The sequence below is a fragment of the Orcinus orca genome, chromosome 10, assembly GCF_937001465.1.
Source record: "Orcinus orca chromosome 10, mOrcOrc1.1, whole genome shotgun sequence".
NCBI classification, from domain to species: domain Eukaryota; kingdom Metazoa; phylum Chordata; class Mammalia; order Artiodactyla; family Delphinidae; genus Orcinus; species Orcinus orca.
The window spans coordinates 76,507,094-76,534,764 of record NC_064568.1 but is presented as its reverse complement, the minus strand read 5'-3'; the positions used below and the strand labels follow the sequence as shown (position 1 = coordinate 76,534,764).

At 40.5% G+C, this 27,671-nt stretch overlaps 2 protein-coding genes across 3 annotated transcripts; one reads left to right on the top strand and one right to left on the bottom strand.

Annotated features, from left to right (window-relative positions):
• The first annotated feature begins 1,370 nt into the window (after positions 1 to 1,370).
• Positions 1,371 to 13,777, top strand: ENPP5 (ectonucleotide pyrophosphatase/phosphodiesterase family member 5). Of its 2 annotated transcripts, none has more exons than XM_033423878.2 (4): positions 1,371 to 1,430; positions 4,107 to 4,970; positions 6,451 to 6,627; positions 9,797 to 13,777. In XM_033423878.2, exons 2-4 carry the CDS (start codon positions 4,142 to 4,144, stop codon positions 10,222 to 10,224), a joined length of 1,434 nt encoding a protein of 477 aa, XP_033279769.1. In that variant the 5' UTR covers positions 1,371 to 1,430; positions 4,107 to 4,141; the 3' UTR covers positions 10,225 to 13,777. The 2 variants fall into 2 exon arrangements, with proteins under 2 accessions (XP_033279769.1, XP_012387734.1); XM_012532280.3 differs by lacking the exon at positions 1,371 to 1,430 and adding an exon at positions 1,446 to 1,581.
• Positions 13,778 to 15,165: 1,388 nt separating this feature from the next.
• On the bottom strand, positions 15,166 to 27,661 carry ENPP4 (ectonucleotide pyrophosphatase/phosphodiesterase 4). Its single transcript, XM_004267517.3, has 4 exons — positions 27,486 to 27,661; positions 20,906 to 21,764; positions 19,509 to 19,679; positions 15,166 to 17,477 (listed from the first exon to the last, which is right to left on the bottom strand). Exons 2-4 carry the CDS (start codon positions 21,738 to 21,740, stop codon positions 17,113 to 17,115), a joined length of 1,371 nt encoding a protein of 456 aa, XP_004267565.1. The 5' UTR covers positions 21,741 to 21,764; positions 27,486 to 27,661; the 3' UTR covers positions 15,166 to 17,112.
• Positions 27,662 to 27,671: the final 10 nt, after the last annotated feature.

Sequence of the window (27,671 nt, the reverse complement as noted above, 5' to 3'; positions counted from 1 at the left end):
CGAGTTGAGGCAATTTCAAAGGACAGGGCTCTGGGCACTTGGACCAACCTGTACAACTTCATTGTCACTGGGTCTGGGTAAAAAGAGACACCAGCTTCCCTCTTAATCCCCATCCCACACGTGGAAAACCATAAACTCAAGTCACTACAAATAAAAGGCCATGGAAGAGTGCCCAGACACCCCTGGGGATGGTATGATGCATTTGGAAGGAAGCCATTGGGGCAGGGACTGTCCCTCCATGAGAAGTTGAGAGAAAGAGAAAAAACAAGGACCGAAATGTTTGCCTCATTTAATTAAGTATCAGCAGGCCTGTCATTCATCTTATGGTCCCCGTATACCAGACAGGGGTTGGGAGCCCTGGAGGGGACCCAGAGCTACTGGCTTTGCTCTCCATTTTAACGACTTAAGTTGTTGAAGCTTAAGTTGTGACAACCAAGCAGATATTATTGCCCATTGCATGGTGGTCAGAATTAGGCCTGGGAATTCTGTAGATGGACAAATTCAGAGGAGCTCAAAGTCACTGCTACAATTTATGATAAATATAGTTGGGACCAAACTGGCAAACTGTGCACATGCCTGCACTCCCTCTGACCTAAAAATACCACTGATTACAAAAACACCTGAAAAATTAATCCACTGTGGTAAGGGAGCAGAAGAAACAAGGCCAAAGAAGACTTCCTGAAAGAGGCATCAGACCCTACGTTCTTAGCTTTATTGCATATTTGGAAACAAAGCTAGGAGCAGAGTGTGGCCCTGCAGGCACCCATGTTGTCCAGTCTCTCACCCTGTGTAAATTAGCCCGATTGGGAACCCGGCTTGGTGTAATATGTGCATTCTTAGGTGCCACACTATTGCAGATCCCTCAGAGACCTGACATTGCCAAAACCTGGACAATAAACATTGGGGCTGCCGAGCTCACTAAATTAAATCCTTTTAAATTAGATTTTGCATCGTCCTATCGATATCCTGGGATGCTCAGGTGTTCCTCGGAGTAAAGTCCAGGGTATGGTGCCACCCATTTGTGGTAAGAAAACAAAACAAAAAAATGGGATAGCGCACTATGATCTCTCTGCATCACTGACTACAGGCACAACTGCCCGTGTGGAACAGGCACAGCGCATAAAGGTTTCGTGACCCGGCAGAGAAGGCCTTAGCGAGCTCCCGGCGCCTTCGCCTCCCCGCCCTCGGGCCTCCCGGCCGGGTCCACGCCTCCTCGAGCTCCCCCGGCTCCCGCCCTATCCACCCTCCGAACCCCACAGCGCCCGCCCCGCTCGCGCTGATTGACAGGCGGGACAGCGATCCCAGGAGCCCGGCTTTTGCTCCGCAACCCCAGCAGGAACCGTCCCACTGTAGCCAATGGGAGCCAAGAGGCGGGGCCTGCGTCGGGCCTGCGGTGCTGGTCAGGTGCTCTGCGCTGAGGTGGCTTAAAGGTGAGGGACTGCAGGTTCGGGGCGGGGGGGGGGGGTGCCCCTTGCTGCCGCCGCCTCCCCGCTATTGCCCCCGGTGTGCGGGAGGGAGCCCCCTCCAGGCCCTCCCTCCCATTGCCCCAAGCAGATGTGGACTGAGCGGATCGCCGCGAGGGTAAGAGTCCGGGAGTGTGGGAGGCTGGCCTGCCGGGGACCCACCCGCCTCCTGCGGGCTCCCCAAACTACCCTCCCACCCATTTTCACTGCACACATACCCAGAGCACGTTAGGGCATCTGCCAGCCTTGGTGGGCGGGAGGTTTGCGAATTGGAAACGTACCCTACCTCGAGATCCTTCCAGGAGCTAGGATGGAATCCCGGTGAAGAAGATGGGGCGATGCATCACCCTCCTCTTCATGTGTATTCGCTCTACACACACCTACTCCTCCTTCAGTGTCCTTCCTCTCGTTTCTTGACGCCCCGTCCCTCCAGATTTCCAAGGCTGTCTGTGGGGGAAGGGTTGGAGGGGAGGAGGAACTGGAATGCAGCTCAGTGAAATCTGGGCCCAGAACTAGGGATTCCACTGTGCAGTGCAGCATTTTGTGCGTGAAGAAGAAATCAGATCTCCTTTCATCCCTACCCCCACTTCCCAGTTTGTTGCTTTCTGTCATCGATGTGATGATGATGTCTTACCAAACATTCCTAAGCTTGAGGCAACACTTAGCCTTTGTTTATTTTCATTTGTCCCAGGAAAGCAGTTCTTTCCTGCTTACCACAGTTGCTGAATTAATTTATTAAAATAGAGGAAAATCAGATGTTTCATATAGTTGATTCTTTTTTAGCCTTAAATTGCATTTGGTTCATAGTATCCTTCCTTGTGTTAGGAAGGTGAAGGAGAGAGAGAGGAAAGGATCACCATTCTTAGCCAGAAATGTTAATAAGTATACTTGCAGTTCCTTATGGGAACTGATTATTCACATTCCTTCCAGGTTTCGAAAGTTTATTGCTGTTTGAGAAATAGTTTTTAAATTTAATTTTTGAACCATTGTCTGGAGACCAATACCTAAAACAATTTCAGTTTAAGCAACAATTTCAGTTGTAGGTATGCTGAAATCAATTAAAAAACAAAACAGAATTCTTGCCCCTGACAGCAAAGCAAGCACGCCAAGCAGTTTTTATTTACCTGCACTTACAGCAAGGCAAGACAGGGTCTAATTTTGAGGTTTAAGTATGTCTTCAGCATATTCAAATTAGGAAGATGTCCAAAGCTGAATTCGATTGCTTTTTTTAATATCAATTTATTTATTTATCTATCTATTTATTTATTTATTTTGGGGGCCGCGTTGAGTCTTCGTTGCTGTGCGTGGGCTTTCTGGAGTTGCGGCGAGTGGGGGCTACTCTTTGTTGCTGTGCACAGGCTTCTCATTGCAGTGGCTTCTCTTGTTGCGGAGCACGGGCTCTAGGCATGCGGGCTTCAGTAGTTGTGGCTCACGGGCTCTAGAGGCTCAGTAGTTGTGGCGCACGGGCTTAGCTGCTCTGTGGCATGTGGGATCTTCCCGGACCAGGGATCGAACCCGTGTCCCCTGCATTGGCAGGCGGATTCTTAACCACTGCGCCACCAGGGAAGTCTCTCAAGAGATTTCTTGACATAAAATACGGTTAGATCCAGGTTTCGGTGGGCTTATAAATACCTTCATGCAAGAATGGACAGCAGAGGGAGAGAGAACAAAAGATCCTTACTGGATTTGCAAACCCAATGGGAACTGACCAAATTTACCTATGTATTGTTTTTTCATATTATCTCTTATTAGCTTTCTTGAATAGAATAAAAGCTTTTTAGAAATACAGGCGGATTACCAACGACAATAACAACAACCTTGATCCCAAGAGATAATTTAATCCTGGGAAGTGCCTTTTCTACACACATCACTGATAAGACTAAATGTTGATGAATTTTAAGATTAGGAAGGTCAACATCAAGTTTTAGAATTATGTTTCAGTTTATACTTAGTTCATAATCTAATTGTTTTGTTTAAAGAAGGCTATGCTTTGATTGTTAACACATGGATGCAAGTTACATTTCACAAATATATTTGAATGTCACAAATTTTGTCACTTCAGGATACCAAGTTAATCTATTTTCTCCTTTCTCTCATGACATCTCTCACATCTCTTACCATGATGGACCAGACACAAGGCCTTGCCTTTGAAAAACAGAGGTGTACACCTGTACTTTTAAAAAGTATTATTTTTAAATTTGCTAGTGCAAAGTTGCTTGTTGCTAGGTCCCTATAGCCCATCTAACCATAATGATAAATATGTCCACAGGTATTTGACTATATAAATGTTTCTGACCAGGAGTCAGAAGTCTGAGTCAACCTGAAAATGTTTCTGAAAAGTTGTATGTAAATTATATCATCTTTTAAAATGATATTTGAGGATCTTATTTACATAATTTCTTTGAGGAGTGTTTCAATAAATTCTTGGAAACTAAAACAGTTTCTAAAATGCAGATATACTTTTTAGCTTTATTTACACAGGGAGCCCCAGGTCTCTTGTTTTAAGATGAAGTTCTGCAGCGTAATCCTTCCAGGGTGTGATTTACGATGTAACAGGGATTACTCAGCACCGTCCCTCTCCATTTTGGGTGAAGTAAACAAAACAAAATGATTGCCATTAACTTCTGTATGTTTCTTAAACAGATTGTCTTACACTGAACTGATCAAGTACTTTGAAAATGACTTCAAAACTTCTCTGGGTGTCCTTCATACTTGCTGCATTGACACTTTCAATTACATTTTCTCTCCAACCAGACCAGCCAAAGGTTCTACTAGTTTCATTTGATGGATTCCGTTGGGATTACTTATACAGAGTTCCAACACCCCATTTTCATCATGTTAAAGAATATGGTGTCCACGTGAAGCAAGTTACTAATATTTTTATTACAAAGACCTACCCTAACCATTATACTTTGGTAACCGGCCTCTTTGCCGAGAATCATGGCATTGTGGCCAATGACATGTTTGATCGTGTTCTGAACAAATCTTTCTCCTTGGATAATATGAACATTTATGATTCTGAGTTTTGGGAAGAAGCGACGCCGATATGGATCACAAATCAGAGGGCGGGACACACGAGTGGTGCAGCCATGTGGCCCGGAACAGATGTCAAAATACATAAAAGCTTTCCTACTTACTATATGCCTTACAATGAGTCCGTTTCATTTGAAGAGAGAGTTGCCAAAATTATTGAATGGTTTACATCGAAAGAGCCCATCAATCTTGGTCTTCTCTATTGGGAAGAACCTGATGACATGGGCCACCTTTTGGGACCAGACAGCCCACTCATGGGGCCTGTCATTTCAGATATTGACCAGAGGTTAGGGTATCTCATACGAATGCTGAAAAAGGCAAAGTTGTGGAACGTTCTGAACCTAATCATCACAAGTGATCACGGAATGACGCAGTGTTCTGAGGAAAGGATCATAGAGCTTGACCAGTATCTGGATAAAGACCACTATACCCTGATTGACAAGTCGCCGGTGGCAGCCATCTTGCCCAAAGAAGGTAAGTCTGAACTGACTGGGGGTCTGGGGCCTGGTCTGCGTGTGCCCAGTGCGATTGAGTGGGGGATTTTTGTTTCTGTGTCTTTCAAGTGTGCTTGCCTTTGTCATGGTAATATTCTGGGATTTAATCCTTAGTCTCTGAAAAGACAAACTCTTTTCTCAGAGTCTGATTTTTCACTTTTTCCTAGAATATTAAAACTGATACTCTCTCTACGTATTTATGGTAGTCGCACTTAACCATTTTGGAGTCATTGAATATGGTGAAAGCTACAGCCTCCATTCTCAGAGAAATTGAGATGGGAAGATATATACAAAATGTGCCTGCAGTTAATAGTGATTTTATGGAAGCCCTAAAGCCTTCAGTGGATCCTTAGTCAGGACCTGCTTAATAGGGAAGCAGTGGGGTATAGGAAGGAGAGAGTTTCGGTCGTCCTGCGATTTAGTTTTCTTATCTGTAAACAGGGGAAGTAGTAACAGTACCTCAAACTTTTTACAAACCTCTCCTGGAAGCCTCATACCAGCTCTGTCTCTCGTTATTTCTGTTTTAAAGATAGGTGAACAAGCTCAAAAGGTTTAACATCCCCAGGTCAAAAGGTAACTGCAGAGCAAGACTCAGACTTGCAACTCCTGACGTTTGTTTTATCACCTCCTGGGGTTAGTCTAGGTATCCAATGAGAAAACAGATCTTGAAAAGCTGAAGAGCTCACAAATGAGAGTTAGATCCCTCGCAGGGGAATTAAGAGGATCATAGGAAACAGGGAATGTTAAAATAGGCACGTGCAGCGGCACACAAACATGTCTACCAATTCAATACAAAATAGCAATCTTCTGTGGTTAAGAAAATCGCATTAACCCTTCAGTTCCCCTGATCAAGTTGGTATGGTGTTCCCTTGTTGGCAGGGAGGAAGCCCCAACAAATGGATTTGAAAAACAAGAAAAGGATGAAAGATATTGCCCAGGTGTACTGCGTTTGAAGTTACAGGGAGTACTTCTGCAACGCCTCCAGGGTTTCAAAGAACGTTTGACCAACCCTCACCCTCCACTTACCGAATTTTCTTGTCTTGAGATTCTCTATTTCTGTACTCAGAACTACCAGAACTTAGCTCTTTGGTTTTGTTTAGATGTTGCAGTGCCCTTGACATTTTACTTTGTGCCACCACTTAGTACCTGTGTGTATGTGTGTGTGTGTGTGTGTGTGTATTTAATCTTTAGGGATTAGAGATTTCTGGTTCTATAAAATGTCTTCTCTTAAGGTGAATTTACTTTAAGAGAAGATTATTTCTCAGTTTCCCCCACAAGATGATTTCCTCAAAGGGGATGGGAGTTCTAAAGTGTCTGGTGAGCCTTCATTACCTTGAACTTGCTGGCTGTCTACGTCAGTAGGATGTCTGCGTTGATTGACCTGTGTTGCCATGGTTGTTTCTTTGGCTGTAGCAGTGAGTGTCTTGTTCTGACTGCCTCTCCTCATCCTTCTCTTTTAGGCAGATTTGATGAAGTCTATGAAGCACTAGCTCATGCTCATCCTAATCTGACTGTTTACAAAAAAGAAGAGATTCCAGACAGATGGCATTACAAACACAACAGTCGAATTCAGCCAATTCTCGCAGTGGCTGACGAAGGGTGGTATATTTTACGGAATAAGTCAGATGACTTTCTGTGTGAGTATGTTATAGTATTTCTCCCCATTCTGCATCGTTGTCTGCTAAAGTGGAGGCTAAGTGGGAGTTGTTTCTGCTGTATTCAACAGTCTGTTTATCGACTGAATAACTAGCTAGTGTCACACATTAATAGCTAAATAAAGATCCAATAAAGATCCCAATAAAGATTTATTGGGGCTTTAAAATGAGGTAACCTCCTAAAAGTGGAACATTTACTTCTCTTGAAGCCTTCAGACCAAAGAAAAGCACAGTACCCTGTACTGCTTATTATAACCATTATGTTCCGGAGGAAGACCTAACTGAATTTTATAAATTGAATCATTTTCTGCATCTGTTTTATACTCTGATTTCAAAAGAGTTTAATCTCTGTTTTGCTTTTCAGTTGCTAGCTTTCTAGTTTCTTTTGCGCTTCTGGCTCTACCAAATATAGGCCAGCTTTGCTTTACACCTTGGAAACATTTCTAAAAATAAGTGCATATTGGCATGGATAAAAATATATCAAGATATATTTTCCTAATGAATATCTAGTGGTATAATTTTGGAGATATTTCCATTGAATAAATTTAGAATATAATGTAAATCCTATTTAAAATTAAAGCATGCAAAATAAAGAGCTTCCTGCTATCCTTTTTTTTTAAAATTTATTTTTGGCCACACCATGCAGCTTGTGGGATCTTAGCTCCCCACCCAGGGATCGAACCCGCGCCCCCTGCACTGGAAGCGCGGAGTCTTAACCACTGGACCACCATGGAGGTCCCCCTGCTATCCTTTTTTTTTTTTTTTTTTCGCGGTACGCGGGCCTCTCACTGTTGTTGCCTCTCCCGCTGTGGAGCACAGGCTCCGGACGCGCGGGCTCAGTGGCCATGGCTCACGGGCCCAGCCGCTCCGCGGCATGTGGGATCTTCCCGGACCTGGGCATGAACCCGTGTCCCCTGCATCGGCAGGCGGACTCTCAACCACTGCGCCACCAGGGAAGCCCCCCCTGCTATCCTTAAGTGTAGTTTCCCCTTCTCATGTAGCTTTTAACAAGTTAGTCAAATGGAAAAGTCATCCACAGGATTTTTATTTTGCCTGTTATTTGCATATTTGCTCTCAAACTCCCCGCCCTTACCCTGCTCTGCTTTCTATCAGCAGTGACAGATCCCTACAGACTAAATTCCCCAGGCTCCTTTGCTAACTGGTTTCTGGTTCAGTTTGGTCAATAGAGGACCTTTGCAGGAGTGTGGAAGGCTGGAGTTTGGGAGAAAGCCAGGGTATTTTTCCTCCACTCTCTCTGCCCCAGGCTGTGTCTCTAACAGTGACTTCATGTCCTCTGTGATCCCAGCTCTGGACGACTTCCTGCTCTATGGCCTCAGTGCCTACTGGGTAGTCCTGGCTTTGGGGTTCTGGGGACACTACCTCTTCCTTCTGTCCCTCCAGCGTGGGGGCCATGGGAGGTTCCCACTGTTCTACTCACTGGGTAACCTTGCCATCCCATGTTTGCTTCTGAGCTTCAGCACTTTTGTAACGAGCCCCCATCTGAAATTCTCTCTCGGATGCGTTCCACTTTCTCAGCTAATGGAGATATTAACACACACTACCAATCAATTCACTGGAAGTTGTTTCCATTGTTACTTGAATGTTGAAGCAAGCACATGGTGTCAACACTATCTAGAAATGTTCTTTTAGGCACTGGTCCTTGATACATATAAAAGATGAACAAAATGTCCCTTTAGCTAGAATTGGGTTCCCATCATGTTTATTGATAAAGAGAAAAGCAGTTGCCTGGCCATGGCATTTGTAGAGCATATGTAAGGCATATTGGCACATGCATACAGGTACATGGGTTCTGGTCCTGAAAACAGGTTTTACATATAGATAATAATCTGTAAAACAATATTTGATCAGGCCAGGAGGGCTGTTTTAAGAAGGCTTTTACAAGTAATTTCCTTGGCCAGGAGAATAGTTGCCACCTTTATATGTTCAGGTTTTCATGTATTGTGCAGGTAGCTCTTATGTTAGAGGGGTTGCTCAAAAAAGAACTGCTACCTCTGAGGAGATTGAATGACAATTTACAATTAACATAAATGTAAGTGGCTCTCTTGAAATTTTGGTTTGGTGAACTACACATACTAGATGAGTCACACCTATTTTGAGCAGAAAACCTTAATAGTGCTCCTATTTCTGTTACATCATGTTCAGCATAATTGTCTATTCAACAAATAATTAAGTACTGGCTACTACAGTCCTCAGCCTGAGTTCTATAAGAGAATTCAGCCCTAATGTCCAAAAGCAGTGGTTCTCAAAGTGTGTTCCCTGGACCAGCAGCACCCAAATCACCTGGGAACTTGTTAGAAATGCAGATTCTTGGGCCCAACCAGATCTACTGAACTAGAAACTGTGAGGGTAGAGCCCAGCAATCTGTGTTTTTACCTGCACCCATCCCCCTACCCCGGGGTCTCAAGTTTGAGATTCAAGTTTGAGAACCTCTGCCCTTAGGCATCCATTATTAATAATAGACAGTATTTAAATACTGTCTACTGGATCAAGCATTTATTGTAGGGGCTACCATTATGAAACAAAGTCCCTCTTCATGGGAAAAGTTTTCTAAGTCATAGTGAGTTCACTTCAAATCTGATTTTCTAGTAAGAAGTGTGATATGATTTATCTTTGCCTCCATGATTAGAGTCTAGATCCAACTTTTCATAGACATGAGCACAGCAGTCATCCAATCAATTACAAATTATATAATGGCACATTTCCCAAGGTTACTATTGATTAATTAACTAGAATAGCACAGTCTCGTCAGATGATTCCTAGTGATTCATAAATCCAGCGTTATTTTCACTTGAATAATAAACTCAAAAGAATCATGGCGGGCTTCCCTGGTGGCGCAGTGGTTGAGAGTCCGCCTGCCGATGCAGGGGACACGGGTTCGTGCCCCGGTCCAGGAGGATCCCGCATGCCGTGGAGTGGCTGGGCCCGTGAGCCATGGCCACTGAGCCTGCGTGTCCGGAGCCTGTGCTCCAAAATGGGAGAGGCCACAACAGTGAGAGGCCCGCGTACCACAAAGGAAAAAAAAAAAAAAAGTCAAATTAGATAAAATTTAAGTTCACAATTTGATGATACAATTATTTCCATTTTAATACCATATGGTTGGCTAACTTGTTCATGCATTTTATCTTCACAGTAGGCAACCACGGTTATGATAATGCATTAGCAGAAATGCATCCCATGTTTTTAGCCCACGGTCCTGCCTTCCGAAAGAATTTCACAAAAGAGGCCATGAACTCAACAGATCTGTACCCCCTGCTCTGCCACCTCCTCAATATCACTGCGGTGCCACACAACGGATCACTCAGGAACGTCCAGGATCTGCTCAGTTCACCAACTCCAAGAGCAAGTCCTTATACACAGAGCCCTCCTCTCCTCCATGGTAGTGTCAAACCAAGAGAAAATGAACAAGAGGAACCATATGCTTATTTCATAGGGGTCTCTCTCGGTAGCATTATAGTTATTGTGTTTTTAATAATTTTCATTAAACATTTAATTCGCAGTCAAATACCTGCCTTACCAGATTTTCAGGCTGAAATATCTCAACCATTATTACAAGCCTAATGCTCCTTTGATGTGGAGATTGCATAGTTATGTCAGTGTTTAAAGGTTTCAAATTCTAGGAAACCAGCTTCAAACATTTGCACAGACCATTAAGCAGTTACATACATATGCAGAGGCAGTCCTACACACACACACACACACACTCATGCACATGGACCAAAATACACATACCTGCAAAGGATGAAAGATGGGGAAGTATGTTTCCATTGTCCTCTCTGGCTTCTGGTAGGTAAGATCCTGCTTTATTTGGACTTGGCACATACAATGTATATATTTAACAACTTTGCACTATTTGAAGTACCTTACATATTGCACTTTAAATTAGTCTCCTAATGGGTACATTTATGTGAAATGCACTTTATTGACAATTACGTCTGATAACTCGGTTGAAAAAGACAACTTTTGCACCCATGTCCCAGAATACCTGTTATTCCTTGTTCAAACGGAACGAAATTTCTAATAATTCCTGAATACTGTAGAAATCTATCTATCTTCTTAAATTGGGAGAGCATGAAGAAAGTGAAAACTGTTGAAAATGAAATGTGATGACCTTTGAACACTGAATTTTGAAGAGATGCATTCCCAACAGCAGGGTGCATCTGTGGCACTCCTTGTCATATTTCTTTGCAATGGACATGGGTTTTCATTTACTTTTTCCCCCCAAAAAGAGATCCAAATACTGACGGATTCATTCCAGGTATGTTGTTTCCATCATGAAATTCATTATTGCTGTTTCCTGATTAGTCATTTTACTCTGATTTTAATAGTAAGACACCATGAGACCTCTACTCTGTAGGCTTGAAAAAAAAATAATAAGACACCATGAATATACATTTCTTTCCTCTCGAGTCTAGCACCGGTCTGACTAGAAGGCATCAGGCACCATCTCAGCAATATTTTCTCTTGCTCTGTAATTATTTGCTTCCTTGAAAACGAAACCACTATTAATCGCATTACAAAATCAGATGAGATAAAACAGTGTTTTCTTTCTGGTAATCTGTAGTGACAGAGCACAAGCATCTTTTAGATTTCAGCATGTGAAGGTCTGGAATTGCAAGAGAGCACAAACTACATTAGGGAAAATGTAGGCCACACAATCCTTGAAAAGAACTGTGTGGAGCTTGGGGGAAAAAAAACTAGACAGAAACTTGGGGAAAAAAATTAGGCAGGGCCATTGTTTGCAGTGTACCCAGGACAATGCTAAAGGGTGCCTGGTGGCAAAAAATAGTGAAGCTCCTAGAGGTAACAGGTAATTGAAACAAGAGGAGCTGAGGTTATAGCCTTGTTTCCTGAAATATCTGAATATCCACTCACCAAATGCTCAGTGGACTCAAAGATGAATCCAGGTTCACAAATAGACTTTACCTCCTGGGTAGTTTTTTCACCTGCCTGTTCATCTCAGCTTCGCATTCCCTTCCATGGAAAGATGTGCCTTAGATCTCTTAAGTAGGCTGGTTAGGGAGAGGGTAGTGTTACCTATGGTTTCTTAGAGGAAAGAGAAGGCCCTGGAAAGAATAGCTTTCCTTGAAGAAAATAGAAACCAGTTTATAGACACGTGGCCCACAGAAAATACTGTGATTTTGTGTATATTTATGCACCAACTCGCTAAAAGTAGGTAAAGTGGTAAATGTATTCCAGAAAGGATAAACTAGATGTAAAGAACAAAAGTGGCATAGTGAAAAATATAATTGAAGTGCTTCCTAAAATCAGGTGAATGAATTATTTTTTTTTTATTTTATTTTTTTTGTGGTACGTGGGCCTCTCACCGTTGTGGCCTCTCCCGCTGCGGAGCACAGGCTCCGGACGCGCAGGCTCAAGCGGCCATGGCTCACGGGCCCAGCCGCTCCGCGGCGTGTGGGATCTTCCCGGACCGGGGCACGAACCCGTGTCCGCTGCATCGGCAAGCGGACTCTCAACCACTAGCGCCACCAGGGAAGCCCAAATGAATTATTTTTAAATGATGATACCAGTAAACAGTGTTAGCACTTAATTCTCATGTCACCAATACAACCTCTAAATGGGATAGAATGGAATCGCTGGAAATGTACTATAGATGAAAAAGCTGAGAAGTGGGATGGTAGATAGCAGACTCCTCAAGAAGTCTGAACTCCGGATTAGACATTTTACAACATGTGACCACGCGTATTGGCTTGCTTTGTAGCGATGAACTTATCTGCGTTATTGAGATGCCAATCTAATGACTGAAAGATGAAACTGGTCTATTTAAAAGCATTATTATTCAAGTGCTCTCTGTGTATTTAAACTAATTGTTGCATTAAATTCATTTTAGAGGGTGCTATTACCTTAGTAGTAAGAAGAGAGTAGATTCTGTAACACTGATGAAATCATGAAAATTCTGATATGAAGATTTGATTATTGAATGGCTTCCTTTATCTGCAGATACTTATTTTCCTGTAAATATCAGCAGGAGAGTTTACCTGAAGGAAAATAAAATTTTAAACTTTGCTGGGGAAATATCTAGTCACTCATCATTTTTCGATAGTTTCGTTGTTCTTTTGGTTTTATCCGCATGTCTCTGTGGTCAACCTTTGTATGCAGTCAACACAAATGAGCATATAGAAATAACATGTAGACCAGCTAATCTTCCTAACTGTAAGTAAGAACTTTTAAAAGGTCCCAGGAATGGAATCCCCCCCCTCACAACACTGACATGTTTGCTCTACATCCTCTGTCGTCTATTTTGAAGTTGATTAGTTGATAACGATTTTTCTTGTTCAGCATGTATTTTGCAATGTCTTCTCCCTTTGCCACCTGCCATTTAAGTTGAAAATTGCTTTTCAAAATGCTTTCTGTCCTCTTAAGTAAAATTAGGATCGATTCTATTATTAGTTTCAGTTTCTTACAAGAGCCTATTTCTAGAAAATCTATAGTTTTCTTTTTTTGATGCTATTTTTATCAGGTTTGATATCAATGTTATATGCCCCTCAAAAACTCATGCTTTTTTTTCTACAACACTAGTTTTATGAAGCAAATATAACAGGGATAATCAAACCCAACCAAGGGGCACTAAAAAAGATCACTGTTTTGGGGGCCTGAAACTTTTTTGTAGAATAGTTTATACTTTCTCAATCTTTAATTAAGAAATTGGCTTTAATGTTCTTTCTCTATTGGAATCAATTTTATTCAGTAAATCTGGCATCCAAACTTCAGGAAGCGCAGGGCCTGGGAAATGGTTCTGGATCCAAGGACCTTAGCCCAGGAGTTAAACCATGAGGAGACAAAAGTAATTTGTTAGTATCAAGTTTTACCACTTTTGAAATGCTACAGAACTCTCTTCCAAAGTAAAGTGCCTTTTTTTTTGTTTTCCCACAGTTCCTAGAAGTATTCAATGAATGTCAAAAGAGGAAATTAATCACTGCTCTATTAGAGGAAACTTTGTTGAATCTATATTAGAAAAGACATTAAATACTCTGGCTATGTACAAAACTAAGTTTAAATACTGTAATCCCGCCCTCACCCTGAGTGTTTTGTAATCACCTTTTTTCAAACTTCTTCCTGTCTACTGTAAGTCAATAAATTATAGCTCTAGAAACTCTGCAAAATTTATCTTGGCTTTCTTTCCAGTGATGTCCTTATGTTGGATTGCATATTTATACACTGCTTTAAAAATCTGGTTAAATGTTGCAAACTTAATCCTGGTTTTAAAAAAATTGTAATGAATGCCTAGGTGGATTTTGCAGTATTACTAAGTCATGTCAACATCTATCACAGTATGTATATTTTGCGAGAAGGTGACAAATTAAAAAATCATCAATGACATCACATTGTATATTGAATGTGGTTAAAATGTTTTGGTAGATTTTATTCACATAAAATTTTTAAAATCATAACGAAGTCATAACTATGAATTCAAACAATATGGTCAAAATATATTTAACTTAAGGCACTACACACAAATTTCTTTAAAGCACACTCATGTCATTTATTTACATAGTATTTTAGGAATTTACAATACATACACATGTCCCATCTCATCTTTGTCCTTCATTTGTAGCTTTATATCCTCACAATGAAGTAAAAACCTCCAAATAAAAGGTATTAAATGCAATTATCCTTAAAGCTTACCAGATATGGGCAAGAGAAGGAAATACCCAAGAACAAGGCAAAGTTTTTTTTAATCCTTTAATGTTCCAAGTATCTGTCAATTCTTATACCAAGCTTACTGGAACAGTAACACAAAACCAGTGGTACAGAGCATTGAAATAATTCTTATTCTATTGCTGTTTTACCAGAAAAACTTGCACATTAAGAATAGCAGCAGAACTGTCCCTACATTTACATAAGTAAATGTACTTATTCTGAATTCACTCACTGAATTAACAAACTTACTAAAAAGTTTTCCTATTACCTTTGAGTATTGTTGTCATAAACAGTTAAATCTTTCCTGGAGCCAAATACTTTCTACCACCCAGAAAACACAGAAGCATATTAGTCAATTATTTAACAAAATACACACCAAGTGAAAAAGGCTGGCTTTACTGAAATATTTTCTCAGTGTACTAGAGCAGTCATTGGCTTTAAGTGATCATTTTTAAATATACAACTGAATTAACATAAAGTTCAATATAATAATATATAAACGTCTCTTTGATTAAATACTCTTCTTGTCCCATCAACATATACAAAAAACATTTACAACTTTAATTCAAGTTAGTTAGTATTTTGAGAATGGAATAAAGAACAAGACAAATAATAGGTCTTTTGTTCAAAGGGCTGAGACACTGCTGGGGCATCCCTTCCTATTCCATCCTCCATAAAATCCACTCACAGGTTGCATGCTATGGACAGACTTCTGAAACTCATATAACTGCCAATCAAGCCAGTACAACCACTAAAGCTCACACCACTGCAAAGACCAAGCTCTCCTCAATTAGTATTTTAGACATTTCAAAAAAATGCTCACTGCTTTAAATGTGACTGTTCTCCTGTCTTTTTTTTTTTTAATGGAAATGGAAGTAGAAAGAAATTTTTCTATTATTTTGTTCAGATCAACTATTAACCTTTAGGATAACTTTTATGTGAGGCAAAAACATCAGAAATAAAATCTGTCAAAAAGCAAAATGAGTCCTGGTGGTTTTATTTATTTATTATGCTGTTCTTAATACAGTCACCTATGACTGCATGCATGGACTATTCATGCAGGGTGTAGAAATGCTTCTCAAGAACCCCAAGTACAATGGGTACCAAATACCGGGATCAGGAGATCAGCAGTGACCACAGGATGAATTACGTTTGATGACTGGCACCACTGTTCTTGACCACCACGGATAATCAGCATTTAAGTGGGCTGCATATTTACTGTAGATTATCTTTGTATCTGTAAAACAGTTCCCTAGTTTATTTGTCAAAACTTTAAAGATCGCACTAGTAATATTAACTGCTTGCCTTAGCTGCTGATGAATGGTTCTTGAACTCAATTTTTCCTCTAATAGATGGAATCTCGTCTGCCACAATTCAGTTTCTTCCTACTAATTATGATTGTTAGAAGGTACCACTTAGCAAAGCTAGGATAACAGTTATTCACAACAAATCCTTCGCTCTGAACAAGTATGTTTTAAAAAATATGAGCGGAGTGGTTATTTCTATGAACCAAATATGGGAGAAAAACGCAGAGGCAGCGTTCAGGCTACTGAAGGTTAACAGAGTCCTGAGAGTTTCTTCAGCCACTTAACGCATGATTCATGTAAAAGATCAGAAGATACTAAATTCCATTTTAAATTTAGCTACGCTATAGCCTAAAAAGTAAGGCATAAAATTCCCAAAGGTAAATAGAAAAATCTCTTTTCCTCATTCTGACCCAATCAAAACCAGATTTGTATCAGGTTATACATTTCTCGGCAGCACCTGGAGACCTCTGGTTACAAAAAACAACATGAGAAAGTTAAAAATGGTAACAAAAATTAATGAATTTTTAAAAATTATGATTTTACCTTGTGAGTTAGAAGAAAGTACATGAAAGTGAAGTGCAATTATAACCTTTCCTGAGAGCTGGGTTCTATGGGGATGTGGGAGGCTGCTCCCAGGCCACTCACCTCCCACCACCTGCTGTAAGTCACACAAAGTCTGTACACACATACATGCAACACGCTGGTACGTACATACACACAACTAAATAACTTACACAAAGGCATTGAGTACAAAGTGAGGAAAGCACGTGTCCCTATTTTCTTAGTCTCTTCTTAGCAATACTCTTCAAAAGGTTTAACTTTTGAGGCCTCAATAGCTTAAGGGTCTTAACAAAGACACACTGGTGAAGAAGACTTAGGCTTTGTATCACGGGATCTTTGCTTGTTTTTTATAATAGTTTTTCTTAAAATAATTTCTTCATATGCTAGATCTTTTCTGCCTGCTTGATCCATTTTAATTAACCATCACAGAGAATTTCCTACCTCAAGGGTTTACTTGGGATACAAACTCTATTAAAGGCACATATAAAAATATAGGAAAGTTTTCCTTCCTGATACACAAAATCCACACATTTTATAAAGATTTCTGTTGTATAATTTACAAATGTAAAAATTTATTCAAAAAGCATACCCACTAAATTTTTGCATATTTTCATCTATAGATGTGTCTAATCTTCGTTGCAAAAAAAAAAAAAAAAGGCAAAGGCAGTATTTTTCTTAAAAAAAACCTTTCTAGTTAGGGAAACAGTTGGTGTTAACTAATGATTTACTAGCAATGTTTTCTACGGTCAGAGTTTTTTGTATTAGCTAATGCCGCAAAACAAAACACAAGGAAAAACAAAATAATTGTAGCATGCTTGGTCTAAGATCTTTGTCTTTCAAAGTATACTTTTTCATAGTTGTAACACCATTCCTTGGGTGTGTCCTAATCACAGCCACTTTGTATAAACCCCAGCACATGTCACCCAATTAAAGGATCATCGTCATCATCTTGTAGCTGAAGTCGGGAAAATGGCCGGGGTCCAGAGAGTCTATTCTGCATGATTATGATGAGGCAGGTCAGAGTGGTTAAGACCAAGAGCGCACCGATAACAATTCCTATGGCTTCCGGGAGATTAATGCACCACTGGTCCACTAACAAACACTTAGTGTGGCCGAAGGTTCCATTATTGGGATGTGGCTTTAATCCCAGGATGTGGCACATCATTGGGTAGATATCCACAATGTTAATGGTGCTGTGCTGGTAGCCTTTGTGAAATGCAGGACCGTGGGCAGCTAGAAATGGATTCATACTAGGCAAAGAATTATCGTAACCATGGTCACCTACTGGAAAAGAACAAGATGATGTCAGTAAATAAGAGCAGCTTTTCTACCACAAAATAACTTGCTTCTAGTGTAAATACACTGCATTCTTGCCAGTGTCATTCCCATTAAAATTCTGATTAGTTGGGCCAAACAGGTGCCAGCAGTACAATTTTCTGTTTTCTTCAAGTCACAGCCACGTCCTCTATTTCACACACACACCACCCCCACCTCTTCTCGATCCGTCATGACCTCAGGCTTTAAAACTCTCTCTCAGTCCCAGCCCCACGTATTTCACCTGCCAGTGTCCAGCACTGTTTGCGCAAGCCCACTGCAAACAGCACCAGTGATAGAAAGAGTGGTTGGCCTGAGGGTCCTGAGTAACTGGGGAGAGCAGAAGTGAGTAAAACCAGTGAGTGGCAAGGAAGTTAGCCTGAAGCCTGACCTACGTCAGCTGCTCCTGGACAAGACATAGGATGTGGAATACACCACTGGTCTACTGACAGCTGATGGACACCTCAGCATCTGGAGGGCCAGGGGACTGAGCACGTTACGGAAGGGATTCTTGCCTTGAATGTGACGTCTAACCTGGTGACTCCAACTTGTAACTCTAGTAAAAGTCTAACTCAAAGAAAAACCTGATGGTCCCTGATATCATTCCAATACCAGATCCTCAAGCTTTTGCTTTATTTTTTAAAATATTGCCTTTTAATGCAGACCAGTTACATTTAATAAGCTCCTACTTCCATATGAAGTGCAGGTGACTAAGTGATGAGTGGATCAGTGTTACATATTCTTTAATTGTATATTTGAAATATTTCATAAGAAAAACAACCCACGTGACCAATACAATAAAAAGCACAATATAACATTATATATAGGTATTATGATTTCAGTAATATAAATGTATATGATTATAATGTGAATAATATAAACCATATGATTTAATAATAAAAATATGCATTTGTATGTAACAGAGAAAAAGATTAGAAGGAGGAAAACACCCACAATTAACATCTGACTGTACTTCTGTATCGAAGGATCATGGATAGTTTTTGTTCTCTTTTCTGAACTTTTCTGTATTTTCCAAGTTTTCAATAATTAGGATACAACGTAAGTATCAATAATATATCAACTCTAATGGCCCTCAGTCTCATCCTTGCCTGATGCGTCTGAACTGCTATAGATCAGGGATCTGCAGACTACAGCACCTGGCCAAATTTAGCCCTCCGCCTGTTTCTGTAAAGGAAGCTTCATTGGAACAGCCCATGTCAGTTTGTTTTATGTATTGCCTGTGGCTGCCTTCCCACTATAAAGGTAGGATTGAGTAGTTGAGACAGAGACCAGCTGTCCCACAAAGCCTAAAATATTTACTATTTGGCTTTTTACAGAAAAATTTTCTGACCCCTGCTATGGTTTACAAAATCAGATTTTTGAAAAATGTACTTGAATTGAATTTTCCTTATGGGTAAAAAGCTGTAATTCTCCCCTATACATTTCTTCAGTTTGAGGAGAGATTTTGATCCATCTGTTTTGTTTACTTGGTCGATTTTTGTTTGCATACTTTCTGGTTCTTGCCCAGTGTTCTAACTAGCTGTAGCACTCAGGTAAACAATTTCATCACTGGGGAAAGACTTAAGGTTACTTGGACAAATTTTTTTAACACAAAAAAAGAAAAAAGGATTTGAACTAGCTAATCTCTCCCCCTTCACTTTGTTTCTTGACTTCTCTTTTATTTTCTTTGTTTCTTTACTACTCTCTTATTTTTACAAATCAAGAGAACCAGCCTTGAAAGTTACTGACAGTAACTGAAGTTTTTGTAAAAAAGTAAAACTACTCCTTCACCCTTAAGATCACCCAACCTTCTAATCTAAGGATGAAACTGTGGTTTCTAAAAATGGCTCTCAGATGAAAACCTGAGAATCACCTAGTTGAAAATCAAACTAATTATACTGTGTGAACATCTCTAAATCAAAGTATCCTGTTAATGGAACAATGTCCCGATGTGTGATTTATCCCTAGGATTCAAAAGAAAAATTCTAAATAAATACTTACATTTTAGTGATGATTTATTTAGCACAATTGTCCAGCCTTCATCAGCAATCAAAATAATAGGTTGAATTCGATCATTATGTTGGTAATGAAACCTGGCAGGAATGTCTTCTTTGAGATAAACATTCATGTGAGGGTCACAGACTTTCAGTTTGTTATAAACCTTTGTTCTGTCTGGTAGAAAAGGAAACAGCAAAGGAAAAAGTCATGTTGACTGATAAGGAAAAAATATTTCTAACTAGAATAACTGGAAATAAGTCCTGAACAATGTTATCTATTAAAGCCCTTTAATCATTAAAAAAACAGAATAATAATGATGTAACAGTGTTGGGGACACACACACACACACACACACACACACACACACACACACACACACACCTTTCCAAGCATTCACGTATCTCTCTTCATTTTGTGATTATCCCTGGTGGACTTTTATACAAAGAGGACAAATTTCACATCTAGCTTCCTAAGTAAATATAAACTAATTACATATTACTGCTAACTACTAATTCTAAGATTGGTAGACGAAAGGTATATCTCACACAAAAGTCCAAGATGTTTTTTAAGGATAAAAATTTCCTTTTTCCATTAGTGTGAATAAGTAAGAAATATATCAACAAAGACCTACTGTATAGCACAGGGAACTATATTCAATATCTTATAATAACCTATAATGGAAAAGAATCTGAAAAAGAATATATATATATATATGTGTGTGTGTGTGTGTGTGTGTGTGTAAAACTGCATTTCGTTGCTGTACACCAGAAACCTTATAAATCAACTATACTTCAATAAAAAAATAAAAATTAAAAAAAAGAAATACATCAAAAAGCAAGGAGGGACTTCCCTGGTGGCGCAGTGGTTGGGAATCTGCCTGCCAATGCGGGGGACACGGATTTGGAGCCCTGGTCTGGGAAGATCTCACATGCCGCGGAGCAACTGAGCCTGTGCGCCACAACTACTGAGCCTGCGCTCTAGAGCCCGCAAGCCACAACTACTGAGCCCGCATGCCACAACTACTGAGTCCATGTGCCTAGAGCCCGTGCTCTGCAACAAGAGAAGCCACCGCAATGAGAAGCCTGCATGCTGCAATGAAGAGTAGCCCCTGCTCGCTGCAACTAGAGAAAGCCTGCATGCAGCAACGAAGACCCAACGCAGCCAAAAATAAATTAATTAACTTAAAGAAAAAAAAGCAAAGAAATAATCCCTTTGAACCTAAACCTTAAGCTAATTGCCTAAAAACTTATACATCAGGGGGAAAACATAATCCCGCTCTGAGTGAGTATAGGAGTGTATGGCTGTGAACTACAAAACGTCTGAGCTTCGTTCTTTTACAAAACCCTTCCTCCTCAATCAACCGCCCCATTCAAATATTCCTTGGCTAAAAGTTTACTTACTTATTTTGGGAAGTATTGCAGCAACGGGGGTCAAGTCTACAAGAGTGTAGTCTGAGGGGTCGATGCAGCGATCCAAGTTTATCAGCTTGTCCTCAGAACACTGGGTCATCCCATGATCACTTGTAATGATCACATTAAGATCTTCCCACAGTCCTAACACCTTGAGTTTGTGAACTAGCTCACCGATATGGTCATCTATTTCTTTCAACACTCGGCGCATGTTTTCTTTATCTTCAGGGCCATATTTGTGGCCACTTGCGTCTGGCTCTTCCCAATAGAGTGTTGCAAAGGTGACAGGTGGGTTCGAATTGCTCAGCCACGTGGAGACGTTACTGAGTCTCTCCTCAAATGACACTGAGGGGCTGTAATTCATGAAATAGGAAGGTGTGGTATTGTGAATGGGCACGTCGGTACCAGGCCACATAGCAGCAGCACTTGATCTGTTTTCCTGAAGCTGGTTGGTCACCCAAATAGGGACTGCCTCATTCCACCAAAAAGGATCCTTGTCATTACTGTCAGAAAAATGTTTCTTTGTGATGACATCATACATGGAATTAGCCACAATGCCATGGCTTTCTTCATACAGGCCTGTCACGATGCTGTAGTGGTTTGGAAATGTTTTTGTGATAAAGGCATTTTTAACCTGCTCTACCAAGACACCTTCTTTGATAAAATTCTGGAGATGAGGAAATTCATAGTTGTGTAGATAGTCAGCTCTGAAGCCATCAAAGGATACCAGTAGTAACTTGGGTGGCAAAGTACAGGAAGAGTTCCCTCTACAACCAGTTATAAGTCCAGAAAACAAACATATCAGCAATAACTTCATAGTGAACATGCTGAAGGAGGGCAGTCAGGGTTCCTAAAATATAAAAACACAATTCATAAGTAGTAATGCTATTTGAGTTGGATTAGGTTTCAGAAGTTTAGTCATCGGGAGAAGAAAACCAACATTTATAAACTTTTTATACACCAGCTTTACCTACATCAACTTGAAAATTAAATAATGTCACTTACTGAAAGATAACTGAATAAAGATAAAGTGGGAAAAAATAAAAATTGCCTTTACTTGTCCAGTTGTATGTCCTGCCCCATTTTTCATGCTCTGAAGGGGATATGGGTCGTTCTTGTGCCCCATACCAATGGGCTGCCTTGTTTGTTTGCAGCAGCAGAAGTTATTCTAAAGGTTTAATAAGAACAAACGAAGAAACAAAAACAACCCTTTTGCACAAAACAGAAATAACGCCAAGCTTTCAGAGGCTCCAGGGAGGGCGATTATTTTTCTAGTTTCATGACTGGTACCCTATAGTTCCTTTCAATCCACAGAAATAGGGGGTGGAAACTCTACCATACTGGCTCATCATCAGTTCCTGTTGAAAAATACTGGCATGAAAAAGGGGAGTAAGTAATAAATACTACGTGAGGAAAAGGTCCCACCTCAATCTGAACCTGCCCAATATTCACAGGAGGCTGACAGACAGACAAAGCCTACAGGAACTTGGATGTCACGGTAGTTTCTGAGGAAATGCAACAGCTGTTGAAATGCATTTCATCACCACATCCCTTTTAAACTTCCTTTTTACTGTCAAAGACGTACAGTTGGCCCTCCATATCCACGGGTTTTACATCCATGGATTCAACCAACCGCGGATGGAAAATCCAGAAGGCTTACTGTATTCGTGTACTATTGCCACTTTATATAAGAGACTTGAGCACCTGCAGCTTTTGGTATCTGCTGGGGCTCCTGGAACCAATCTCCCTGCGGATAATGAGGGGCCACTGTAACTATCCTGCCTACCACCCTAGGCTCAGAGCGCTCCCTGATTTTTTGGTTCTTTTTTTAACAATCTACTGATTACAAAAAAACAGATTTCCCCAAACAAATCTCCCTACCTTCAGACTCTATCTTCTTTGGTTCCTAAGCAAATAGGAGATGTCATTTAGGTAGAGTGAGTCTCCGCTGCTGCCGTACTTCTTTTTTTATTATTTTTTAATTTTTTTGCCACGCCAAGAGGCCTATGGGATCTTAGTCCCGTGACCAGGGATTGAACCTGTGCCCTCTGCATTGGAAGTGCAGAGTCTTAACCACTGGACCGCCAGGTAAGTCCCCTGCCACACTTCTTCAAGTCCCCAGGGCCTCCTGTCCAGAGCCCTTCCATCTCTTAACTGACCTTCCTACCTCGATCACCGTCCCCTTATTCACCCAACATCCGCTCCCAACTTAACCTTCCCAGGAATAGCCCTGTCCATGACATTTCCTTGATAAAATCAGTATTCAAAGTCCCCCAGCCTATACAGAAACACCTCTGCCTGGCATTCAAGTCCCTCCATTATCCAGGCACAACTCACGTGCAAATTACGATGAAACAGTCACAGAAATCATGGTCAACCTTAATTCCCTTTTACCACACATTGCTGTCACAGTCTGTCTGAGATGTATTACAGAGACAATAATCGTTTATCTAGGTGACCTATAGGTGACCTATAACAGCTCTTCAGTAATAATTTGTGTTTCCAAACCTCTTAAAGTTACTTTGAATTCTTTGCCCAAATACTCTCTTAGGTCAATAAAACAAAAATCATTCAATAAATAATATAACTGAAGTCTATAACACCAAAATTTATGTATGTGCCATTTTTCAGAGGACAAGGGCTTTATACTTTTCAAACATAAAATACTCAAAATAGGGGCATAAATAATCAAAACAACGAATCTGGCTGTCATCTTGGAAGAACAAAGACGAGCTTGAATGAACTCTGTTCTACAACACCACGATTTCTTGTAATGCTGCGCTTGAGACCCATACATCATAAAGCATTGTTTTTAAAACTAAGCCCTTTGAGGAATCATGTCACAGTATGTCTAAAACTTTTCCAACGGAGTTCCTCTAAGAGCAGAGGGGTGCCGAGACAACTGTATATCCACATGCAAAAGAATGAATTTGGACCCCTCAGCTCATACCATGTACAAAAATAAACTCAAAATGACCAAGATTAAGAGCTAAAACTATAAAACTCTTAGCAGAAAATATAGGAATAAGTCTTCATGACCTTGAGTTAGGCAAAACCTTCTAAGATACAGCATCAAAAGCACAAGTGACGAAAATCATAAATAAATAAATTGGACTTCACCAAAATTGAAAGCTTTTCCATTTCAGAGGATATAATAGAGAGAATAGAAAACCCACAGAACGGGAGACAATATTTGCAAATCATATATCTGGTAAAGGATTTATATCTAGAATATATAAAGAACTGTAACAACTCTAAAAGTTAAATAATCCAATTAAAAAATGAGCAAAGGATCTGAAAAGATATTTCTCCAGATATAGAGATGGCAAATAAGCACATGAAATTATGTTCAACCTCATTAGTCATCAGGGAAATGCAAATCAAAACCACAATGAGATACCCCTTCACACCCAGTAGGATGGATATAATAAAAAAGATAATAACAAGTGTTGGCAAGGATGTAGAGAAACTAGAACTTTTATACACTGCTGGTGAGAATGAAAATGGTACAGGCACTTGGAAAACATTCTGGTAGTTCTTCAAAAGTTTAAACAGAGTTACCGTACGACCCAGAAAGTCTACTAGTAGGCATATGCCTCAGAGAAATTAAAACACAAGTCAATGATAAAACTTGTACACAAATGATCACAGCAGCATTATCTGTAAGAGCCATGAAGTGGAAACATCTCAAATGTCCGTAAGTGATAAATGGATAAGATGTGGTATATCCATACAATGGAATATTATTTGGCAATAAAAAGGAATGAAGTGCAAATATATGTTATTGCTTGGATAAACCTTTGAAACATTGTGCTAAGTAAAAAAAAGGCAGTCACAAAAGATCACTTATTGTATGATTCTATTTAGATGAAATGCCTAGATAGGCAAATCTATAGAGATGGAAAGTATATTAGATTTGTCTGGAGCAAGGGGTTGAGGAGAAATGAGGAGTAAATGCTAATGGGTACCAGGTTTCTTTTTGGGGTGATGAAAATGTTCTCAAATTGACTGTGGTGATGGTTGCACAATTCGTAAAAATGTACACTTTAAATGAGTAAACTAGACAGTATGTGAATTTTACCTCAATAAAACCATTATATTAAAAAAAAAAGAGTAGAGAGCAATGAAATTGTAATCTTAAAAGCATCTGGATTGTCCTGCCACAAAACAGGAAACATCTCTGATGTTTCATCTTACCTCAAAAATTATGTGAAATGTGTACTCTATACCACAGACCTGAGTTTTTTAACGTGAATGTGTTTCACCTCATTTCCCATGTGCAAAACAATAAAACAAAAACCTGTGTCCGCCCCTCTCTCACACAAAATACATACAAATCAAAATCTTTCTTCCCCAAATCTTGAGTGAATAGGAGGGTCAAGGCACATGTGCTGTTTACCCTGTGGTTCACTAACCCCTAGCACACTGCTGGATTCTTGTCTCCAGACTTAGAAGCACAGACAAAGTGGAAAGATTAGAGGCTCTGAAATCAGAAGGATCCCAGAACTCGAGCTCACATTTAGTAGATGGGCAACTGTGGGCAGAGCTACCAGCTTCAGTTTCTGTGTTTGTAAAATGCGGATACATAAAGTGTTAAACAATATAGGCCCTCAAATTTAGTCTCTTTTTTATCCACAGTTACAAAGCTGTTATGTTAGGAAAAAAGTCTGTACCGTGACAGGCGGAATGATACTACTGTGAAACTATAAAGTAGATGGAAATAATTTAGGTTAACCTCTTCTTTTTACACAGGATGAAGATGAAGTCCCTGGATTGGCCAAACTCAGGAAGCAATTCGTAGCCTTACTGTCTGTACTCTTACGAATTTCAGGTCCTTAACAAGTTTATAAATCTAGTAACAGCGAGTTTACAAGTCTGGTTTTAATCTCCAAACTACGAATGGGACTTTTCCTGCTTTCATTAATGGTGCCTGTATCTATGTCTACTGCATTCTGTTTCATCCCAACAGGAGTGTTAAGCTATAAACAAAACACCAGTGAGAAGTTCTCAAGTATTTCCAAGGAATAAAAAAATCACTAATTGCTATATTACAAAGCACTGGGAGAAATTCTGTAATTTTTCAAACCAAAAAGATATCAAAGGGAAGGAAAAAAAGCAGAGTCACCGGAACTACACCCAGATAATCCCAACCGAAGTTGTGTGTAGTTTTCTTCAATTCAGGGGCCAAAACACACTCTCCCTCATCTGGGATGACTTTCTTACTTGGATGAAATGTATCTCGGGCAATTCTCACTGGCATTCTTAGCTGAAATTGGGGGAGTGTGATAGTCAAAGGATATGATGAAAGCTATTTGCCACCATTAGCATGCCATCTGCTCTGTAATACAAAAGCCTTATTCTAAACACTTCACAAATACTATTTATAATGAAACTCTTACACAGCTTTAAAATAAAATAAAAATAAAATAGCATTGTCTATTCACATAAATAACATTGGTGGTTTTCCCTAGATTATTATTATTAATTTTCTTGATATTTTGAAGAAAAACTAAAACTACTCTCTGAAAGACTCTATTTTTTAACAACTCTAGGATTCTAAAGTATTCTTCAATTTTCCAGCACATACAAACTTTTCCGGCATCTTCAAAACAGCTATACTTAATCTTACTTTCTACATATATTATTTCTTTCTACAAAATAACTCCTTGTGTACTTCTTCTGTGTTCATCAAATTTCTCCCAAATTATATTTTGTAGCTGATTTAAAAGCAAGGAGGAGATATTTATATTTTATATATTTTAGTTATAAAATATCTCCTCCCTGCTTTTAAATTCGTTTAATTTCCTTAAAATAGCTTGGAACAACCTCTGGAAAAAAGGAAGAAAGAAAAGAAAACCGGAATATTAAAAGGAGCACTTGACTTTCTATAGTACTGGCAAGGTTTCCAGCTTGGGTCCACCAGATGGCCTGGTGGTTAAAGAAGAAACCCTAGTGGAGTCAAGGCTGGAATAAACCTGAATCTGCTCGTGGTCACTAGCTGTGCTTCACGTCTCTGAGCAGGACTTTCCCCATCTGTATAATGGGACGCTGTGATCTCACAGGGTTGCAGTGCCCAGAAAAGGAAGCGTTATTTGTAAAATGCTTAACACAGTGCCCGGCCGATAAAAAGCACTTCAGTGTTACCTTTCTTGTTAGGTTTTCTAGGAAATTCGTTTTTAAATTTGGCTGTGTCACTCCCATCAACTCTAATCGAATACTCAGGCGGAGGTAGGTCGATAGATACCTTGGACCGCGTTCCTGTAAAATCAAACGCCCGCCCCCTCCGGCCTCCACCTCTGTCCCGCCACCGCCCCCCGCCTCCACCCCATACCCCACCGTCCGCCCAGGCCGCGCCTACCTGCTCAGTTTCCTTTCCTCTTCCCACCCCGCCCTCGGCCGCCCCCAGCCAGGTACCTCCCGGCCGCTCCGGGGTCCCTCGCGGCTGTCCGCTAGGGGGATGTGTGTATCAAGGGTAGGGGATCTCACCACCTCTATTTTCAAAGCCCCTAGTGGACGGGGGAGGGGGTGGCATTTCCCTCCGGAACGCCGGGCGCGCTAGGCTCACACTCACCCGCTGCCGCCGCTTCTCTGCAGCACGCGGACCCGGCGCGCGCGGAACCCGGCGCTCCTGGGTCTTGGGAGCGACGGAGACCTGAAGGCGCAGGAGCCAGACCGAGCTCTTCCTGAGGCGCCTGCGCACTAACGGGCGCCCCTGATAACAGCCCCTTCCTCCCTGAGATTCGCGCTCCCCGAGGCG